Raw genomic sequence first — 23322 nt, 5'->3', positions numbered from 1 at the left:
AAAAGGCAGCCTGTACGGCGGCCTCGTGTAGTGTGTTCCGGCTTTGTGAAAGAGAGGAGCAGTCAGACAGTTAGAGAAAGAGAGATAGATAGAGACACAGTGGGCCAGATCCTCAAAAGGGATACGCCGGCGTAACTCCTGTTACGCCGTCGTATCCCTGTTTCTAACTATGGAACTGATACACAGAATCAGTTTCCCATAGTTAGGCAGAAGATCCAACATGTGTAAGGGACTTACACTGGCGGATCCTAGGATGCAGTACCGCATCCGCCGCTGGGGGCATTTTGTGTCGAAATGCCGCCTCGGGTATGCAAATTAGCACTTACGGAGATCCACAAAGCTTTTACGCTTCGTTTTTTCTCCGTAAGTTTTAGTTTGCAAACGCAAAATTAGGGCTGCTTATACAAAGTGTAAACTGTTTACACCATGTAAAAACAGACCCTTCTGTCCAGCGACGCGATTTTTTTTTTGTTTTGAATTTTTTTTTTCCAGACGCAACTTTATTGACCCGACGCGATCCACAAAGCTTGGCGTAACGTAATTTCGCGCTATGCACGTTGGGAAAATGACGTCACAAGCATGCGCAGTACGGCCGGCACGGGAGCGCGCCTAATTTAAATGGGAATCGCCCCATTTGAAGAGGAACGCCTCGCGCCGGCGGAATTTAAGTTACACAGACGAAAATTTCTAGGTAAGTGCTTTGTGGATCGGGCACTTAGGTAGAAATTTTAAGGCAGTGTAACTTAAATGGAAAAATTTACGTTACGCCAGCTCTTTGTGGATCTGGCCCAGTGTCTTTTCTACCAGATAGATAGATAGAGCAGGAAGGCTAGTCAGTATAGTTAAATCTACAGTTTGTAGAGAATATATTCACATCCCTAGGAGTTGTCAATATATTTATAAACTGTATAGCTCAGCTAGATCTGCTATTAGTATCTGTCAGGCAGGAGATTGTTCTTCATGCAGTGCTCTAACGTGTTGTATTGCCTGCATTAGGGATTAGCTTAAACGTAGTACTCCGTGTTATTCAACGTGTGCTAGTTAATTGCACATACACGCATTACCTGTTACTGCATGTGTGCAATTTATTTGCACAGAAACGCAGTCACTGTTAATGCAAGTGGGCTATTGAATTGCACAGAAACGCAGTCGCTCTTACTGCGTGTGTGCTGTTTAATAGCAACTAAACGCAGTTGGTGTCACTGCGTGTGTGCTGTTACATAGCACCTGAACGCAGTCGCTCTTACTGCGTGTGTGCAGTTTACTAACACCTGAACGCAGTTGGTGTGACTGCGTCTGTTTTGTTACATAGCACCTGAACGCAGTCGCTCTTACTGCGTGTGTGCAGTTTACTAACACCTGAACGCAGTTGGTGTGACTGCATCTGTTTTGTTACATAGCACCTGAACGCAGTCGCTCTTACTGCGTGTGTGCAGTTTACTAACACCTGAACGCAGTTGGTGTGACTGCGTCTATTTTGTTACATAGCACCTGAACGCATAAATATGGCTGGAAGGACAAAGAGAGGCAGAGAGTCACGAGGGCAAGCAGGCTCTGCATCTAGAGGTAACGCTGGTGGTGGATGTGGTGCATCCTCTTCAGCACGTGGCCGTGGCCGCTCGTCCTTCTTTTCGGGAGCTGGCCGTGTTGAGCCTCAACATGCAGAGAAATTAGTGGAGTGGATGACCAAGCCGTCCTCATCCTCCTCATCCTCTCTCACACAGACTGATCATAGTTTGTCTAGCAAAGCAGCTGCCAAGGCGTCCTCTTCCCTCTGCACAATGGCATCACACAATCCTTCCCTAGTCCCACCGTGTCCTCCTGAGGAGTCCCCCGAAAAAGACTCCGATGACGGAACACAGATAGAGGAAGGCATTGATGTGAGCCCAGGGAGAGGGGGTAGCCGAGAGGGACAACAATCTGGGAGTGGTGTTCCCCCAGCTGGAGCATACTGCCAGGTTGTCGACAGTGATGATGAGGAGGGAGGGGATGGCACAGGCACATCTCCAAAGAGGCAGGATGCCCTTCAGGGGTCAGCTTAAGGGCAGCACACCAACTGCATTACGTGGCACTGCTGTGTCTCAATGGTACAGCAAAAGTTCTTTGGTGTGGGCCTTTTTTGAAACATGTCCATCAGACCGTACCTTTGCTGTTTGCAACATATGTCTCAAGCATATCTCGCGTGGCCAAAACATCACCCGCTTGGGCACCACATGCTTGTCCAGACATATGTCGAGCTGCCATGCAGCTCGTTGGCAAGCATACCAGAAAGACCCACACCAAAGACCAAAGCGGACCTCCCCTTGCCCTTCTGTGACCTCCAACCCCACTAGACCCCCAGTCCTCTCTGAAGCCTGCACTGAAGTTGTAGAAATAGGTGTGTCACAACCTAGTAGTGGTAGTACATGCGGGCAATCCACTGATAGTACCAGACAAATTTCCCTGCCCCAGCTGCTGCAGCGCCGAAAGAAGTACACTCCCAGCCATCCTCATGCCCAGCGGTTGAATGCTAGCTTAGCAAAATTGCTAGCACTTCAACTGTTACCTTTTCAGTTGGTAGATTCTGCCCCCTTCCGTGAGTTTGTGGAATGTGCAGTACCTCAGTGGCAAGTACCCAAACGCCACTTTTTCTCACGGAAGGCGATTACGGCTCTCTACCGGCATGTGGAAGGCAATGTCCATGCTTCGCTGGACAGGGCGGTCAGTGGTAAGGTGCATCTTACCGCTGACTCATGGTCCAGCAGGCATGGACAGGCACGTTACCTGTCTTTTACGGCCCATTGGGTAACTCTGCTGGCAGCTAGGAAGGACAAAGGGCAAGGTACAGTAGTTTTGGAGGTTGTTCCGCCACCACGCCTCCAAAACACTACTACTGCTTGTGACACACCTCTCTCCTCCACCCCCTCCTCTTCTTCTTCCTCTGTGGCCTCTTCCTGTGGAGATGTTTCCTCAGAACCAGCCATGCTCTGTAGGCGTACGAGGGGCTACGCAGGAATGCAGGCCAAGAGATGCCATGCGGTGCTAGAGCTGGTGTGCTTGGGAGACAGGAGCCACACTGGGGAAGAGGTTCTTTCAGCTCTGCAGGGGCAGGCTCAGAGGTGGTAGACGCCACGCCAGCTAAAGCCTGGAATGGTGGTCAGCGATAATGGCACCAACCTCCTCTCTGCCCTGCGACAGGGAAAACTCACCCATGTGCCCTGTTTTGCGCATGTTCTCAATTTGGTGGTGCAGCGGTTCTTGGGCAGGTACTCGGCCTTACAGGATGTCCTGAAGCAGGCCAGGAAAGTCTGTGTGCATTTCCTGAGGTCATATAATGCCACTGCTCGGCTGACAGACCTCCAGAGGGAATACAACCTGCCCAAGAACCGCCTAATCTGTGACATGCCCACCAGATGGAACTCTACATTGGCCATGCTGCAGCGGCTGCACACGCAGCAGAGGGCCATCAATGAGTACCTGTGCCAATATGGCAGCAGAACTGGCTCAGGGGAGCTTGGGTTTTTTCACCACGCCAGTGGGCCTTGATCAGGGATGCATGCACTGTCCTGTCACCATTTGAGGAGGCCACGAGGATGGTGAGCAGTGACAGTGCATGCATCAGTGAGACTGTCCAGCTTATTCACATGTTGGAGCACACCCTACGTGGAATAATGGACAGGGCCCTTGAGGCAGAACAGAGGGAGGAAGAGGAGGACTTCCTTACCTCTCAAGGCCCCCTTTATCCAGACACTGTTCCTGCTTGCCCACCTAGAACACAGGAAGAGGAGGATGATTGTATCAGCAGCATGGAGGTGGAGCCTAGCACTCAGCATCACCAGCAGCAGTCTTCAAGGGATCATTTACAGTCCCAAGGAACACGTGGACTTTTACGTGGCTGGGATGAGGTGGCTGCGGATCCTGTCGTCCTCAGTGACCCAGAGGACTCTGCCCCGAATGCCTCTGCAAACCTACGCTGCATGGCCTCCCTGATCCTGCAAAGCCTGCGTAAGGATCCTCGTGTACGTGCTATCAAGGAGAGGGATCATTACTGGCTGGCAACTCTCCTTGATCCATGTTACAAGAGTAAGGTAGCGGACCTTATGTTGCCATCGCAGAGGGAGCAGAAGATGAAACTTCTGCGGAAGGCCTTGCAGAAGGGTCTGTGCAATGCGTTCTCAGAACCGGGGGGATTACCAAAACCTGGCCCTGGACAACGTCTTGCTGAGGCTTCGGTGAGTCAGAGAAGGAGTGGTGGAGAAGGTGGCCGTCTGACCGATGCGTTCAGACAATTTTTTAATCCGCAGCCCCAAGGTCTGACTGGTTCCAGCAACCATCACCAGCGTCTGGTTTACATGGTCCGGGAATACCTAGCGGCAAGATCCGACTTGGACACCTTCCCCGCGGAAAATCCTCTGGCTTACTGGGTCTTGAGGATGGATCACTGGCCAGAGCTTGCACAGTACGCAATTGAGATACTGGCTTGCCCTGCATCCAGTGTTCTTTCAGAACGCACATTCAGTGCTGCTGGAGGCTTTGTGACCGATCACAGGGTGCGCCTCTCCACCGACTCTGTTGATCGACTGACCTTCATCAAAATGAATCAGGCTTGGATCAACACCAGCTACCAAGCACCTGATGCTGATGTTACTGAATAATAATTTTTTGTTGAAATGTCAGATCCCTTTGAGACTGCTGATGCTGAGTGACTGTCTTGTTATGCTGCTGATGGAATATCCTTCTCCTCCTCACTTTTCTTGCTGATAGCTAGTAAGAAATTTTGTTTTTCTGTGCTCCGCCACCAGTGCCTAAGGCCTAATTTTTCTGCCCCTGTTTAACAGGGGCGTCTAATAACAATTTTTGATGCAATACTTTGCACGTGGCCTAAGGCCTAATTTTTGTGCCCCTGTGTAACAGGGGCGTCTAATAACAATTTTTGATGCAATACTTTGCACGTGGCTCCTTGTTGCACTCCAATTACAGATATTGGAAGGGGTTGCAGTGTTGTGTTGTGCCTACGGACAAATTTTTGTGCCCCTGTGCAACAGGGGCGCCTAATAACAATTTTTGATGCAATACTTTGCACGTGGCTCCTTGTTGCGCTCCAATTACAGATATTGGGAGGGGTTGCGGTGTTGTGCCTACGGACAATTTTTTGTGCCCCTGTGTAACAGGGGCGTCTAATAACAATTTTTGATGCAAAACTTTGCATGTGGCCTAAGGCACAATTTGTGTGCCCCTGTGTAACACGGGCGTCTAATAACAATTTTTGATGCAATACTTTGCACGTGGCTCCTTGTTGCGCTCCAATTACAGATATTGGGAGGGGTTGCAGTGTCGTGTTGTGCCTACGGACAAATTTTTGTGCCCCTGTGTAACAGATGCGTCTAATAACAATTTTTGATGCAATACTTTGCACGTGGTTCCTTGTTGCGCACCAATTACAGTTATTGGGAGGGGTTGCAGTGTTGTGTTGTGCCTACAGACACATTTGTGTGCCCCTGTGTAACAGGGGCATCTAATAACAATTTTTGATGCAATACTTTGCACGTGGCCTAAGGCACAATTTTTGTGCCCCTGTGTAACAGGGACGCCTAATAAAAAATTTTGATGCAATACTTTGCACGTGGCTCCTTGTTGCGCTCCAATTACAGATATTGGGAGGGGTTGCAGTGTTGTGTTGTGCCTACGGACAAATTTTTGTGCCCCTGTGCCTAATAACAATTTTTGATGCAATACTTTGCACGTGGCTCTTTGTTGCGCTCCAATTACAGTATGTTTGAGGGGTGCCCTTTTTTCTACAATTTTGCTTTCACAAAAAAATAATGGCCCCCCACCACCCCTAAAATAATCGAGATATTGTTGCCACACAGCACGTGCGCAAGCAGTATTAAATTACTTTGTTCTTATAATAATTTCATGTTGTGCAGGGACATTTCTAAACACGTGCCACTACTACGGACACACAGCAGGTGTGATATTTAAAGGAATTTTTCATTTTTTTTTTCACTTTAAGCATCATTAAAATCGCTGCTCCGGAAAAATGGCCGTTTAAAAAAAAAAAAAAATTCCATTGATACATGTTCCCTGGGGCAAGACCCGGGTTCTGAAAGACGTTTTCCAACATTGAATTGAATATTGGTCTTTAAAATGAGCGTTTTTGAATTCGAACGTTCGAGTCCCATAGACTTCAATGGGGTTCTAAATGTTCGTGCGAACCCGCGGTCTGTTCGAACGTTCTGGTGCGAACCGAGCCCGGGTATGTTCGGCTCATCCCTACACAAGGGTAATACAAGGACACTGAATTTCAAAAGAGCCAACTTCCCTTAAATTGTGCTCCTTGCTAGACGATATTAAATGGAATAAAACCATAGGAACAAATAACACAGAAAATGGGAGTGCTTTAAGAGCATACTGAAATAATGACATAAAGGCCAGTGCATTCCAATGGAAAAGAAGTTTAAAAGGGCTAAAATAAATCATGGATGGATAAACTCTAACATAAAAATGCATATAAAAGTGAAAGAAAAGGTCTTTAACCACTTCCATACAGGGCACGTATACACCTTCCTGCCCAGACCAATTTTCAGCTTGAAAAACAAATGCTTTTTTTTTGTTTCCGTTCCAAAACTTTGTAAATAAGTGCGTTTTCTCCTTCACTGATGGGGCTTCACTGACGGGCACTGATAAGGCGGCACTGATGGGCACCGATGAGGTGGCACTGATGAGGTGGAATTGATGGGCACTGATAGGCGGCACTGATGGGGCACAGATAGGCGGCGCAGATGGGCACAGATAGGCGGCACGGATGGGCACAGATAGGCAACACGGATGGGCACAGATAGGCAGCATGGATAGGCACTGATAGGTGGCACGGATGGGTATGGATGGGCATTGATAGGTGGCACGGATGTACTGTATTGTACTTATGGATGCCAATCAGTGCCAAACAATGCCTGCCAATCAGTGATGCCTATTGTGGGCACTGATTGGCATCCATTGTGGGCACTGATTGGCATCCATTGCGGGCACTGATTGGCATCCCTGGTGGTCTAGGGTGGCATACCTGGTGGTGGGCATCTGTCGTGGTTTGGTGGCATCCCTGGTGGTCTAGTGGCATCCCTGGTGGTCTAGTGTGGGCATCCTTGGGGGGGGGCTGTGCTGATAATCGATCAGCACAACACCCCCTGTCAGGGGAGCAGCCGATCGGCTCTCCTCTACTCGCATCTGACAGACGCGAGTGAGGAAAAGCCAATAACCGGCTCTTCTTGTTTACATCGTGATCAGCCGTGATTGGACACGGCTGATCATGTGGTAAAGAGTCTCCGTCAGAGACTATTTACCTAGATCGGTGTTGCGGGGTGTCAGACTGAGCTGGTTCTCAAATTTTTCCGACAACAAAAGTTCTTGTCAGAAATTCCGATTGTGTTTAGGCAATTCAATGCACAAAAATCCTACGCATGCTCGGAATCATCAAAATTTATTTTTCCCGGCTCGTCGTCGTAGTGTTGTACGTTACCGCTTTCTTGCCGACAACATTTGTGTGACCGTGTGTATGCAAGACAAGTTTGAGCGAACATCTGTCAGAAAAAAATCCACGGTTTTGAAGTCGGAAAGTCCCATCGTGTGTATGCGGCATAAGAACGGCAGGGCAGCTGAAATAGACCACGAAAGGCATATATATATATATATAAACAGCAAGAAAGTGAGGCCAGAACATATTTGCCCAATAAAGGAAGATGAAGGGAATTTTTTTCTTCTACTATTTATACTTTTTAAAATATTAAGCTTTTTAAAACTTTTTTTAACATTGAAGTCAATGAAAGCATGGTTCAAATCCTTAAAATCTTCTTCCGCTCCCAAAAGTTTCAGCTCCTTCATACTTTCACCTACAGATGCCAAACCATTCCTACTTTTCCAACTATTCTCACTTCAACTTTTTCTTAACAGTTAGACCCCTTTCACACTAAAAATAGCACTGCTATACCGCCTGAAAAACTCCTTCACTGCCTATTCAATGTGAAAGCCTGAGGGCTTTCACACTGAGGCGATGCACTGGCGGGAGAGAAAAATCCCGGCGGTATAGCGCCGCTATTTGTGAATGGGGCCTTACTCAAGCCACTCCACCCAGTTACTCCGCCCACTCCAGTTGTAGACTACTGGTGGAGGCAAGAACACTTCACACAATTTCCCCAGAAATTGTAGCTTTTCTAGTTTGCTTATGTAGTTTAACTGCAGTACAATTTGATACATTTTGTATGTGTTTTTGACACCATGTTCTTATTACTGCAATGTCTGGAGGAGGAAGAGAATAGTTGTGGGGGGGGGGGGGGCACTGCAATCTCATCAAAACAATATGTAGATGTGTTTTGATGCATTTTCATTGAAGTCTATGGGGCACAAAATCTCATTGCTTCACACCAAAGTAGAACAGGACACCCCCAATGTTGCATCGCAGCTATATTGCTTTGATGTGAACAGGCACCATTGAAATTAATGTGATTTCCTTTGTCATGTGATTCTGTGCAACCCAAGTCACATCTAAAATTGCACCAGTGTGAACCAGGCCTCAATCCTCTCCCCGATGTGTGCATTAACAGGACCATGCAAACAGGATAGGACCCATAAACAGGAAGGTGGGGCAGCAATAATGGGAGTGGAATAAACTTGAACAATAAGCTTTTACAGTTGGACAAGCAGCATGAAATGTAAGTGGTGACACCTGCAACAGAAAGGGACACACAAATTAAGGGTTTTATATCACTTTAAAGTAAACACATTAAAAAGTGTATTGCACATTGTAACAGAACGTCCCACACTCCGCTTGAGTGCTTCCATCATATACCCCTTCCTATCAGTCTGGATATAGATATCAGATATTCCAGCTGCTCACAAGCACACAACGAGACAATACTTGTTTGTCTGCTGGACATGGAGTGTTTAAAAGAACCAAGAATACAATCTTATATACAGTTAAAGAGGAGGTAACGAGAACATAAATTAACATGAGCTAATTAACTAATCATTTACCTAGACTAGGTGACTCAGAGATATGACCTTTCATGGTAGACGTCACGTCTCCTCGCTCACCTGCTATACAATACACATTATCATAAGTGTAAACACAGGCATCTTCACACAATAGCAGGGTAAATTAGCACAGAGAACAGACAGATGGCTGGAGGTGGTGGCATTAGCATCTCCTTACACCGTATGTCCCAACAGTATGAATCAGTCACTCTATTATGGCATATACAGGGTCCCTAGGCATACAGCTCACAAAGAGCACCGTTTCCCCAAATGCCAGGGCCCATGATCGCAAGGCAAGAGACTAGTATTCAGTCCCCTCCAAAAGCCTCTGTCCCGGGTGAGTCTGTCACACACACTATGCATGATAATCTCCTTTACTCTGAACACCACACAGGGGGCTAGAGCAGGATAAATGACAGTATATCATGGAAAGGTATGAGTGCAAATTTATATTGAATGCTACATCAGTGAACATCTGGTGTAATCTGTATAATATTCCGTTCTTTTAATTTACAGATACAGGGGGCAATTATAGTGTCAAGTTTGTTTGAAATCCTTATTGGCATTGTTGGTTTACCTGGGGCACTGCTCAACTATATTGGACCTCTCACTGTTGCTCCAACAATCTCCCTGATTGGACTTTCGGTGTTTGAAGCTGCAGGACAAAGAGCTGGGACTCACTGGGGCATAACAATTCTGTAAGTGTGGAATCAAATATATGTTTCATGTGTTTTTTCATTATGTCATTTAAATACTATGTTTTGGGGCTGTTCTGGGCCAAGATAAATTTATGATCTGTTCATAAACTGGAGTTGAAGGGTAAATGGAAGAACAATTTAACCTCCAAATCACTAGAGGGTCTGGTCCTGGAATTTGAGAACTTCTGTTTTATCTTTCTTATGACATAATACAGTCGATTTCATTCTATAATAAAATCTCTTACTGTGAGTTTTCTTGTAGCTTAGGATGACACTGTTCTTCAATGAAAAATAAATGGTTTGGGATTGTTGATGCCCTGGATGCTGTCACAGAGCACCATTATGGAAAATTGTTATCAAATACTTACTGTAATTTTCCTTTCCTGGCCTATTCTCACGTCAGCACACAATGGGTTAACGCCTCCTCCGGAGCCCCGCCTGACCACCTGTAACTAGATTAAAAGGCAGCCCCACCCCCACCGACATGTTCAATAATTTAACCTGCAACGGGCCACTTGGGAGGGAGTCATGTGCTGACGTGAGGATAGACCAGGAAAGGAAAATTACGGTAAGTATTTGATAACAATTTTCCATATTCCTGGCCATACCTCACATCAGCACACAATGGGATTTAACTAGCTGAATAAATGGGTGGGAGAGAACACATCAAAAGAAACATTGACAATTGCAAAAAAGCTGCCAAAGACAAAAATTATTTATATGTCTCATCCTAAACTTTGCAGAACTTGCTGACTGCACGCCTAGCTTGTGAAAAATATTGTCCACTTTCCTCAGGTCTCTGATCTTTGCATGTACATTGTTTAGCAACTTGTGTAAGGTACCTGAAGTCTTTCTGCTGTATCCTCAGTAACGCCATGTGAATGCTTGAAGGGACTGCCCCCAGGTTTTCCTGGAAACTGGATACTACTTGGAGCTGGATGTAGTATCACTACAAAAGACACAAAGGGGATATTTGCAGGAAAGTGCTGCAACCTCCTACATCCTCCTGTCGAAGGCAACTGCTGTCTGAGGAACTAGTTTTACCACTAGGGACCAAAATGGAAATTAAGCTATTGGAGCAAAAAACCAAGCCTACGTTTCATGAAGTAAACAAAAACTTTCCTTTGTGGTTGTATATGGACTACGGCCTGCAAGAAGCATTTGTTCAATGGAGTTGTATGCCAGACCAACCTTAAAGTGGAGTTCCACCCATTTTTTTATGTTTGTCTGTGCTGCATGCTCTAATCTCATAGTGTTTAGAATGGACAATTTTTATTTTATTTGTTGCTTGTAAATACCTTTTATTTTGTAGTCCTTCATTACTTCCTCCTCCTTATTTGCCTAGGCAATTTGCAAGGGTTTCTGGGATAGGCATCATGTTTCCCAGTAGTCCTTGCAAACCTGACTGAAACCTATTTCATTGCTTGTGCACTGAGCATATGCGAGATATGCAAAGCTGAAATCCAGAAAGTCATACAGTCTGGCTTCATGATGCCCACACTTAAGATGGCCACGGTCTATTTCTAGATTATAAACTAAATGCTGTAACAACCTAACAAAACGGACCTTAGTTTACAGACTAACTTTACTAGAATACATTAAGCTTGTGTATTACAGGGGTATTTATATTTAAAAAGTGAAATTGTGGGTGGAACTCCCCTTTAAGCGCCAATTTTAAAAATGTCTAGAGCTGGGGACACAGGAGAAAATCTTTGCTGAGCAAACAGTACAAGCTTCCTTCATATACTCATATGTAGCGTTCATGGTCTTGTGGTCTAAACTACCTCAGATGAGAATCCCTGCACCTCTAGTCCAGCCGATTCCACAGCCAGGCTATTTAGGGTCTGACTGAATTGGGGTGCTACCATCGATGTTGGCATAAAAGATCTTGTCTGACCGGAAACTGAAACTGGTGGTGCTGAATGACATCTGGGGAGCAATGAAAACCAAGGCCTCTTTGGCAGGTGGAAAGCACCTGTATGACATAAACATGTTCATAATCAAGGACACTGAAGGAAGACAAAACACCAATGGACAAAACCCATGGCAGTGTGAATCCTCCCATCATTCACCTTTGTACATTATTACTACTACCAGAAGCTGTGTGTTCAGAGGACTCTCTATGTTAACTACCGCTGGAATGTACCATAGAGCCAATACTAGTTGAGGTACTTATTGTTGGAAAATAAATTTGCCTAACGGATCTGTTAGTGGATCCTGTTTTCCCAGTAAGTAGACTGCCTTTAACTGCCTGTAAGCGGCTCTCCATCCAGCGAAAAGTTTATGTTACAAAAAGTAACAGGAAAAGACAGACACTTGGTGCCCCCTTGGTGGGCAATGTAAACTACTGCTGTCTTGTTGTCAATCAACTTCACTCTGGCCCATTGTAGAAAGATCCTGAAAGGCTTGCATTGCTAGAAAAAAATTGCCTTACTTTTAAGTCAGTCACAGTATCTGCATTCCACTAGGCTCCACTGGCCTTGCACTTATCTCTTCAGACTGGAGGCAGACTGGCATTCGACATCAGGATTTTTCCATCTCCTGGGCTGAGAGGCACATCACAAAAGAGGAACACTGATTTTAGGGTTGCCATATCATCCCTCCAATCCAAAGTAACGATGCGGCAACCCCAACTGGTGTCCAAAACTCCAGATCTTGCTAATTTGTGCAGACACAAAGGGCCGGATTCAGAAAGAGATACAATGGCGTATCTCCTGATACGCCGTCGTATCTCTGAGTGCGCTCGATCGTATCTATGCGACTGATTCAGAGAATCAGTTACGCATAGATATTCCTAAGATCCGACAGGTGTAAGTGTCTTACACCGTCGTATCTTAGGCTGCAATTTCAGGCTGGCCGCTAGGTGGCGCTCCCGTATTTTTACACGAGGAATATGCAAATTAGTATTTATGCCGATTCAGAAACGAACGACCGCCCGGTGCTTTATTTTTACGTCGTTTGCGTTCAGCTTTTTCCAGCGTATAGTTACCTCTGCTATATGAGGCGTAGTTAATGTTAAGTATGGCCGTCGTTCCCACGCCGAGTTTTGAATTTTTTACGTCGTTTGCGTAAGTCGTTTGCGAATACGGCTGGACATAATTTACGTTCACGTCGAAAGCATGACGATTTGCCGACGTCATTTGGAGCATGGGATATGTCCACGGGATATGGGATATGTTCACGGGCGGTGCATGCGCCGTTCGTTGAAAACGTCAAAAATGTGGGGTCAGTACTATTTTACATAGTACACGCCCCAAACCAGCCTATTTTGAATTAGGCGGGCTTACGCCGGTCCAGTTACACTGCGCCACCGTAAGTTTAAGCGCAAGTTGTATGTGAATACACAACTTGCTGCTCAAACTTACGGCGGCGTAGTGTATCTGAGATACGCTACGCCCGCCTAAAGATAGGCAAAGGTATCTGAATCCGAGCCACTGACTTTTTGATCCATAGGCAGCCCATTCTATTGATAGATGAAGGCAAATTGAAAAGCCCCCCCCCCCCCACTCAATGTGCCACCTGGCCCCAGGCAGCACTGGAATGGCTCCTGTAAAATGTCCCAATGGGGAAAATGCAATCCCTCGCTGACATAAATGCTCTCTCCATGACTCCTCATATGCAGATTTTCCTTTGCGGTTTTGGAAAACCTCTTGACACATTTGGGTATGAAAAACTACTCCAAGATCCTTCATAGCTTAAGAATGGTTAACTGCTTTTCCTGTTTGTTCGTGTAGAAAACCCCAGAGGGAGCTGCTTTTGTTTGTTCAGTCCGTTACTCTGCCTTTCAACCCCAATGAACTGTCCAAGCCCCTCTGGAACACACAGCAATTGATGATTGATGATGGAATAACTCAGCAGGAATACACAACACAGTTCTTCTTGTAGTTTACTTGAAAAAAAGTAAAATTCAGGTTAACATTAGTCAGCCAAGACCTGTGTAAGTACCCTGGACTTGGTTGAAACAGTTTAAAGAAAACAGTCAGGAGCACTATGCAAACGACAAAAGCAATAGGTAACAATATGTACAGATTAAATAGACTCCCCAATATCTTTTGGTGTGTGTGTCCCCTTTGAGAGCAACCGTGGTAATGTCCTAAAGGCAAAACTTTGCGTTTTATTATCTTCACCGGCAATGTAGGAGATCTGTGGACAATATTTGGATGTGGTATTCTATGAAAGCATGAAAATGGAAGGTAGAGGGCGCTCAACCACACAATAGTGATTGTGAAATGTGGAATACCACACAACACCGTGCAACAATTAATAATAAAATAAGTTTCCAAAAGCATATGTGAACAGTGATTGCTGAAACAATATAAATCAATATACAGCAGAAATGTCCCACACAGATGTGCATGAATACGCAGATTCCTCTGCAGTGTAAGCAAAAAACACTGAAGTTCACTATGTTAAACACCAAAAAAAATTAAAAATAGAGTCCCAATAGCATGCATAGAAAGCCAAACGAATCTTGACAATTGCTGTGATCTTCCTAGTGGAGAAAAGTAGAAAATGCCACCACCATACTTTTAAAATTTCACTTGTTTCCACCCAAGGTGCTTTGTATATAAAGTGCTCTTACCAGAGCCTGTTGACCACTTTACTTAAAAAGATGGTCATACGGGCTAGTGCAGGATTGTGCCTACACACACATGGATATGGACTATTGAATCTCGTTTCCAGGCGTTCCAGATAAGGATGATATGCAAAAAAAGAGAACCGGTAGACGCCGATAGCGTAATAACGTTTTAATAATAAAAACAACTAAAAACAACGGAAAGCCAAATGGCCTCTTACTTTAAAAGTGCCTACCCGGCACTGGGACTGCAGGCCTGTCACCGCCAATCTGCGGTTCAAAACTTGGTTTATCAGGATCGGATACCACCGCCGTAGTTCCACCATAAACTCCTTCCTGTCAGCTTCACCAGTGCGGGGGGGGCGTCTCGTGACCAGGACTGCCTCCAACGTCCGTTTCGATTACTCGTCTTCAGGGGGGCGTGTTGACGATTCGATCCGATCCTGATAAACCAAGTTTTGAACCGCAGATTGGCGGTGACAGGCCTGCAGTCCCAGTGCCGGGTAGGCACTTTTAAAGTAAGAGGCCATTTGGCTTTCCGTTGTTTTTAGTTGTTTTTATTATTAAAACGTTATTACGCTATCGGCGTCTACCGGTTCTCTTTTTTTGCATATCATCCTTATCTGGAACGCCTGGAAACGAGATTCAATAGTCCATATCCATGTGTGTGTAGGCACAATCCTGCACTAGCCCGTATGACCATCTTTTTAAGTAAAGTGGTCAACAGGCTCTGGTAAGAGCACTTTATATACAAAGCACCTTGGGTGGAAACAAGTGAAATTTTAAAAGTATGGTGGTGGCATTTTCTACTTTTCTCCACTAGGAAGATCACAGCAATTGTCAAGATTCGTTTGGCTTTCTATGCATGCTATTGGGACTCTATTTTTAAATTTTTTTGGTGTTTAACATAGTGAACTTCAGTGTTTTTTGCTTACACTGCAGAGGAATCTGCGTATTCATGCACATCTGTGTGGGACATTTCTGCTGTATATTGATTTATATTGTTTCAGCAATCACTGTTCACATATGCTTTTGGAAACTTATTTTATTATTAATTGTTGCACGGTGTTGTGTGGTATTCCACATTTCACAATCACTATTGTGTGGTTGAGCGCCCTCTACCTTCCATTTTCATTATCACAATTCAGTATTGTTCTTTGAGGAGCAGCTTATTTAGTTTAATTTAGTACTTATTTATATTTGGCGCGGAATTTTCTATTCTACATTCTATGAAAGCAGTAAAGGTTCCTGGGCAAAGCCCCCTCACCAAATCCTGTACACAGTCAGCGGTCCTCCCCTGAGCGATCGATCGATCTTAGATTCAGGTGTGTCGCAGTGACATTCAGTCCTTGAGCTGTTGCAGGGTGTCCTTCTTTAGCATGGACAGTCTGTTCCTCTGGGCTGGATCTGCATGAACAATCTGTTCCTCTGGGCTGGAGCTGCATTAACAATCTGTTCCTCTGGGCTGGAGTTGCAGGCTGTGTGTCCCTTGGTAGGCTGCAATTCCACCCACACACAGAATGCAGATGCTCTGCTGATGGGGTGCAAGCAAAAAGAGGCTCTGATCTAGTTCCTCTGGCTTTTTATCTCCTTCTCCACAGTCTTTTGCTGCTGTCTCCTGATTGGCTCAGGCTCTTCCAATAGGGAGTTTAAAGACAACCTCCAATAGGAAGTTTACAAACAAGCAGTTCTGAATGTCTGTATGAAGAGAGAAAGGGGAGAGTGAAAAATTTGTGTGAAATATATTTGAGATTACAGAGTCCAGAACATATGCATTCCATTTGGATAAACATTGCATAAAACTGACATACAACCTGGTGTTAAATAACAGATTAGAAGTGACTTCGCTCAGAGCCCAGTTATAGATACATACAAGTATGAAGTCAGAATTTTACACCTCTATTGTTCAGCGGTTCTAAGACTGTTTAAGCTCCTGCTTGGTGACGGGCGGTCACTACCCTGCAACGGGGGATTATCCAGACATAGACTGGGCGGAAGGAACCGTGCATTCGTCTGAGGCCTCGTACAGACGGCCCAACATGTCCGATGAAAACGGTCCACGGATCGTTTTCATCGGACATGTCCGATGGGATCATTTGGTCTGATGGTTGTACACACCATCAGACCAAATTCCGCGCGGACAGAATACGCGGTGATGACGATGTGATAACGCGGCGACGTGAGCGAACCCAGAAGTTCAATGCTTCGTCGAATGCGTCAAATCACTTTGACGCGATGCGCGGGTTCTCGGGCCAGCGGACATGTCCGATGAGTCGTACTGACCATCGGACATGTCCGGCGGACAGGCTTCCAGCGGACATGTTTCTTAGCATGCTAAGAAACGGTTGTCCGCTGGAATCCTGTCCGGTCGGCTGGAAAATTGTCCGGCGGCCCTACACACGACCGAACATGTCTGCTGAAACTGGTCCGTCGACATGTTCGGTCGTGTGTACGAGGCCTAAGGCTCGCCAGTTCCTAAATCTCTTGCAGGACAATTTCATGGGTCAGATGTTAGATGCACCAACTAGAAACAAAGCGTTACTAGACCTACTTATAACCAACAATACAGACCTGACCACAGATGTGGAAATAAGGGGAAATTTAGGAAACAGCGATCACAGGTCAATTAGCTTCAGTATAAATCATACAAATAGGAAACATAAGGGGAATACAGACATTGAATTTCAAAAGAGTAAACTTCTCTAAACTAACAAACCTTGCTAGAAGATAAAAATTGGGATCCAATCTTAGATACAAAGAACACAGAGGAGAGATGGGTTTGCTTTAAGAGCATATTAAATAAGAGCAAATAGCCAGTATATCCTATTGGGGAGAAAAAAAAAACGAACAAAAGTCCTGGATGGCTCAACTACAATGTAAAAATGCATATAAAAGCAAAAGAGAAGGCCTTAAAAAAAATACAAGGCTGAGTGATTATCATTAACATTCAGACTTTACAAAGAATGCAACAAGAAATGTAAGGGTGCAATTAGGGCGGCTAAGACAGAACACAAAAGACACATAGCGGAGGAGAGCAAAAAAAATCCCAAGAAATTCTTTAAAGGATCACTAAAGGAATTTTTTTTTTTAGCTAAATAGCTTCCTTTACCTTACTGCAGTACTGGTTTCATGTCCTCATTGTTCATTTTTGCTTTGAAGTTGCTGTAATTCTGCTCTGATCTCCACACTTCCTGCTTGTCTGGCTCCTTATGAAAAATCTCATGGCAGCTTTTCACTGTGGTCCAAGCTGTGTGTCTAAAACCCCTCAGAACCAATCAGATTAATTTTAAAAACAAAACACTGCCCTGGATTTGTTTGTTTTTGTTCTGTGGGTCTCTTTACTTCACAGAAATATGAAACCAGTTTAAAAACGAAAGTGAAACTAGAGGCACATTATATGATTGAATTTAATCTATTTTTAATCATTTTTAAAAGGAATCAGTTAACTTTTATGTCTCTATACCCTGTAAACAGTCATTTCAGCAAAAAATATGTTTTCCTTTAGTGACCCTTTAAGTATATAAACCATAAAAAAGGGAGGACAGAACATATTGGCCCCATAAAGAATGAGGAAGGAAATCTGGTTACAAAGGATGGGGTGATGGCGTATTGAATTTCTTCTTCTTCTCAGTCTTCACAAGGGAATTGAGGGGCTTCATTAACCAAAACTGCAGTGCTTATCCTCATGACACATCACAGGAAGCACCCTAATGGTTAACAGAGGACAGAATTAGAAATAGACTTGGAAAACTTAACATTAATAAGTCACCGGGACCAGATGGCTTGCACCCAAGGGTCCTTAGGGAACTCAGTCAAGTAATTGCCAGACCATTTTTCCTAATTTTTCTGACAGTCTACTTATTGGAATGGTACCAGCTGATTGGAGATAAGCCAAAGTAGCACCAATATTTAAAAAAGGGCCAAAATAATCCATAGGAATTACATCAATAATATGTAAGCTCTTGGAGGGGATGATAAGGGACTATATACAAGATTTTAGTAATGAAATGGTATCATTAGCAGTAATCAGCATGGATTCATGAAGAATTATTCTTGCCAAACCAATCTATTAACATTCTATGAAGAGGTGAGCTGCCATCTAGATAAAGGTAGGCCCGCAGGTATCTGGATTTTGCAAACGCGTTTGACACGGTTCCCCATAAACGTTTACTGTACAAAGTAAGGTCCGTTGGCATGGACCATGGATTAAAAACAGAGGGTGGTGATAAATGGGGAGTACTTGAAATGGTCAGGGGTGGAAAGTGGGGTCCCCCAGTGTTCTGTGCTGAGACCAATCCTATTTTATTTGTTCATAAACGACCTGGAGGATGGGGTAAACAGTTCAATCTCTGTAATTGCGGACGATACCAAGCTAAGCAGGGCAATAACTTCTCCGCAGGATGTGGAAACCTTGCAAGAAGGTCTGAACGAATAAATGGGGTGGGCAACTACATGGCAAATGAGTTTTAATGTGGAAACATTTTAAATAATGCATTTGGGTGGCAAAAATATGAATGCAAACTACTCACTGGGGGGAGAACCTCTGGGGGAATCAAGGATGGAAAAGGTATAACAAAAAGGTGTATTCTGCGCTTAGGTGTAGGCTAGGCTGCTGTCTCCCGGGGGGGGGGGGGGCTCCAATTGGAGCACCTATTTTGGAAAGTTGTGTAGATGTAGGAGTGGGTGGTGCTGCCTGACACCTGAAGAGTGATCTTCTACAGTGAGTCACTCTCAGGTGAATGTGCAACAAACAGGTGAGGACCACTCCTGTCATCTGAAGGGTGATCCTCCAAATAGGTCACTTTTCTCAGGTGAATGGTGAGTGATTCCCCAAAATGTGAGATAAATATTATAAAGGGTGTTCTCACCCTGTGACCTATATCCAAAAGTATATTATTAATGTGCTCTATTAATCGTGCTGATTGCAACCATGTGTCCAACTTCCAAAACCAACATAGACATGCGAATGTGGTAATAATTTCATCAAATCAGTAAAAACATCACATTTCATCTTAGACCATTCATAATAAATGTGCAAATATATATATTGTTTCCCCAAAAATAAGACCTACCCCGAAAATAAGACCTACCCCGATTTTCAGGAAGGGCTGCAATATAAGCCCTACCCCGAAAATAAGCCCTAGTTTAAAGTGTCAGGGAAATACTAGAGTCCACTCTATTACTGTATTGTATAGTGTAGTTGTACCTTTTGGTATAGCGCTGACCTCCCTCTGCTCTCAGCTGTACTCGCGCTGCTCTCCTCTTCCCATCTTCTCCCAGCGGGGATCGTGGTCCCCCCTCCCTCTGCATTCCTGATGTTACGCTGATCTGCTTTTCTAAAAGCTGTCAGGAGGAATGTCGGGCCCTTCTCCCTCTGCATTCCTTAGAGCTGGAATAAGGGCTCCGACTGGCAACGAAAATGCCGAGCAGCGATCAGCTGATGTTACGCCGATCTGCTCCTCTGAATGCTGGAATTTCGGGCCCCCCTCCCTCTGCATTATTTAGAGCTGGGATAAGGGCTCCGACGGGCAATAGAATAGCCGAGCAGCGATCAGCTGATGTCATCTCTACTGCAAGCTGTCAGCGAGGGATATCGGGCCCCCCTCCCTCTACAGTGCTTGAAGAGAGCTTCAAAGGGTTACAGATGTTCCCAGCACTAGAAGAAGGTATGTGGCACAATTGAATTGCAGACATACACATAATGCAATATGCAGTGCTGTAAATTTTAGGAATTTCCACAGGGGATTTCTGACAGGCAGGGGGGAGAGAAGACAGCATATAGCATAATACCTACCCCGATAATAAGCCCTAGTGTGTTTTTGGGTAACAAATTTAATATAAGACCCGGGCTTATTTTCGGGGAAACACAGTATATATATATATATAAGAAGGCCAGTATGGTGGCCTGAGTTTATGGGAGGAGCCCGGAGGGTATTTAAGCAGCCCACTCACACATGCTCTTTGTCGGTTCAGTGTGCAGTACTACACGTCACTGGGCCGACTCTTCCCAGCTCACCTCATGTCCGTGAGTCTGCGCATTCAATCGCATTCGACATCGCAAGCGCTTTGCGGCTTCTCCCTTCATGGTCTTCGCCGGCGGTTCCCGCTTACTGTCGCAGGTAGGATTCAAACCTTTTCGTATCTTGTGCAATCTTGCAATTCGTTATGCTTCCTATCCTGCATCCCTTTTGGGAAAAAACTGCCTCTGAGTTACTGTTGCTTATGTTTCAACATCATTCGGCTCAGGCATAATACATTTGTAACTTCCTTCTGCCAAACATACGATTCATTTGTAAATCCATTTGGAGATTGACATGTGTTTGTATGGGTTCTTTGGCAGATTGAGGTGGTAATTGGACTCACATGGTGCCTTCTCTGCACTTGATTAGCCTGGGGGGATGGGTGGTTGGTAGGTGTTCGGTTTCAAAGCAAGGGGTAGCATACACTCTACAACCAATTCGTATCAGATTCGTGCAATACTCCTTACTATCAATTCGTATCGGATTCATTTCATGCATTTTACAACCATTTTGTATCAGATACATTGCATACTTTCTACCGTTGTCATTCATTGTTTCCCCCATGTCGTGTGTTTTAGTTCCTGCAGCGGAACTTACGAATTGCTTGTACACGGCTCTTCTCTCTCATTTATTGACTAAAGTTATTGCCTGTGCGTCATGCATGGCGCCACAATACACTCTTGGGATGTGTTGCACATCCACTCCAGTCCAAAGCAAACCCAGTCGCACGTTCACTGTCCCAGGTAGGATTCGTTAGCTTGTTTGTCATGTCAAATTCGTGGCCACTCATGGTGTCACCTGTACCATATGTTTGGTTCCCGCAGTGGAGCTTACAAAGCATTGATACGTACTTCTCGTGTTCTATTTTCTACACCAAACCTCGTTGTTTTGCCCCATGCACGGCATCACGCTACACGTTCCCGACATGTTTCACTCCAGCCACAGTCCGCCGCAGACTCACTCGCATGGCCCACTGTCGCAAGTAAGATTTACACATGCTTTATGTCTTATCAATTTGCTACCATTCGTTCTCTCCCATATCGTTCATTAGTGGCCCCTGCGGAACCTACGATTCAAACAGGCGTTGTCCTTCTACCTTATACTGCTTGCTTAAGGTACAAACAAACCAGGTGTTTCTATCCTTTCTCAGTAACCCAATTCTTATTGATTGAGACCTTGCAACCATGCAAATCATCTCAGCAGTCTGATACCCTTGCTGAGACCCTTGCAACACATGACCCTTACAAAATGCAAAAAAAAAATAAAAAAAAAACGCAAAAATGAAAAAAAATATATAGAAAAAAAAAATAAAACAATTGCCGCCACGTAATCTCAGCCCAGCAACCTGACACCTGTTGAGACCGTTGCAACTACGCAAAATTCGTCTCCACAGCCTGACACCCTTGTTGAGACCATTGCAAACGCAATACCGTCTCAGCAGCCCCACACTCATCGAGACTTGCAACCACACAAAATCGTCTCAGCAGTCTGACACCCTTGTTAAGACCCTTGCAACACATGACCCTTACAAATAAATAAATAAATAAAAAAATATATAAAAAAAAAAAAAAAACGCAAAAAAAAAAAAAAACGCAAAAAAAATATATAAAAAAAAAAACGCAAAAAAAAAAATAAAGTGCAGAAAAAAAAAAAAAATTGCCACCACACAATCTCAGCCCCACAACCTGACTCCTGTTGAGACCGTTGCAACGACGCAAAATTCGTCTCCGCAGCCTGACACCCTTGTTGAGACCCTTGCAAACGCAATACCATTTTAGCAGCCCCACACTCATGGAGACTCTTGCAAGCACACAATTGTCTCAGCAGCCTGACACCCTTGTTAAGACCCTTGCAAACGCAATACCGTCTCAGCAGCCCCACACTCATGGAGACTCTTGCAAGCACACAAAATTGTCTCAGCAGCCTGACACCCTTGTTAAGACCCTTGCAACACATGACCCTTACAAAACGCAAACAAAAAAAAAAAAAGCAAAAAGAGATATAAAAAGTGGAGAAAAAAATGAAAAAAAAATGAAAAATTGTCACCACACAATCTCGGCCCAGCAACCTGACACCTGTTGAGACCATTGCAACCATGCAAAATCGTCTCAGCAGCCTCACACCATTGTTGAGACCCTTGCAAACGCAATACAGTCTCAGCGGCCCTACACTCATCAAGACTCTTGCAACCACGCAATACCATCTCAGTAGCCTCACACCATTGTTGAGACCCATGCAAACGCAATACCATCTCAGCAGCCCTACACTCATCAAGACTCTTGCAACCACGCAATACCGTCTCAGCAGCCTCACACCATTGTTGAGACCCATGCAAACGCAATACCATCTCAGCAGCCCTACACTCATCAAGACTCTTGCAACCACGCAATACCGTCTCAGCAGCCTCACACCATTGTTGAGACCCATGCAAACGCAATACCATCTCAGCAGCCCTACACTCATCAAGACTCTTGCAACCACGCAATACCGTCTCAGCAGCCTCACACCATTGTTGAGACCCATGCAAACGCAATACCATCTCAGCAGCCCTACACTCATCAAGACTCTTGCAACCACGCAATAACGTCTCAGCAGCCTCACACCATTGTTGAGACCCTTGCAAACGCAATACCGTCTCAGCAGCCCTACACTCATCAAGACTCTTGCAACCACGCAATACCGTCTCAGCAGCCTCACACCATAGTTCAGACCCTTGCAAATGCAATACCGTCTCAGCAGCCCCACACTCATCAAGACTCTTGCAACCACGCAATACCGTCTCAGCAGCCTCACACCATCGTTGAGACCCTTGCAAACGCAATACCGTCTCAGCAGCCCCACACTCATGGAGACCCTTGCAACGACGCAATACCGTCTCAGCAGCCTCACACCGTAGTTCAGACCCTTGCAAATGCAATACCGTCTCAGCAGCACCACACTCATCGAGACCTTTTGCAACCACGCAATATCGTCTCAGCAAACCAGACTGAGACCCTTGCAACCACGCAATATCGTCTCAGCA

At 45.0% G+C, this 23322-nt stretch overlaps 1 protein-coding gene across 1 annotated transcript in view; it reads left to right on the top strand.

The window, feature by feature from the left end:
- SLC23A1 (solute carrier family 23 member 1) overlaps window positions 1-23322 on the top strand; it is a 408950-nt gene that overhangs the window by 134895 nt on the left and 250733 nt on the right. Inside the window, exon 7 of the mRNA XM_040344710.1 lies at window positions 9523-9704. Coding sequence (XP_040200644.1) covers window positions 9523-9704 — 182 coding nt within the window. The remainder of the gene's footprint in view (window positions 1-9522; window positions 9705-23322) is intronic.

The sequence above is a fragment of the Rana temporaria genome, chromosome 3, assembly GCF_905171775.1.
Source record: "Rana temporaria chromosome 3, aRanTem1.1, whole genome shotgun sequence".
In the NCBI taxonomy this organism is placed as follows: Eukaryota; Metazoa; Chordata; class Amphibia; order Anura; family Ranidae; genus Rana; species Rana temporaria.
This window is presented reverse-complemented; position numbering and strand designations above follow the sequence as displayed.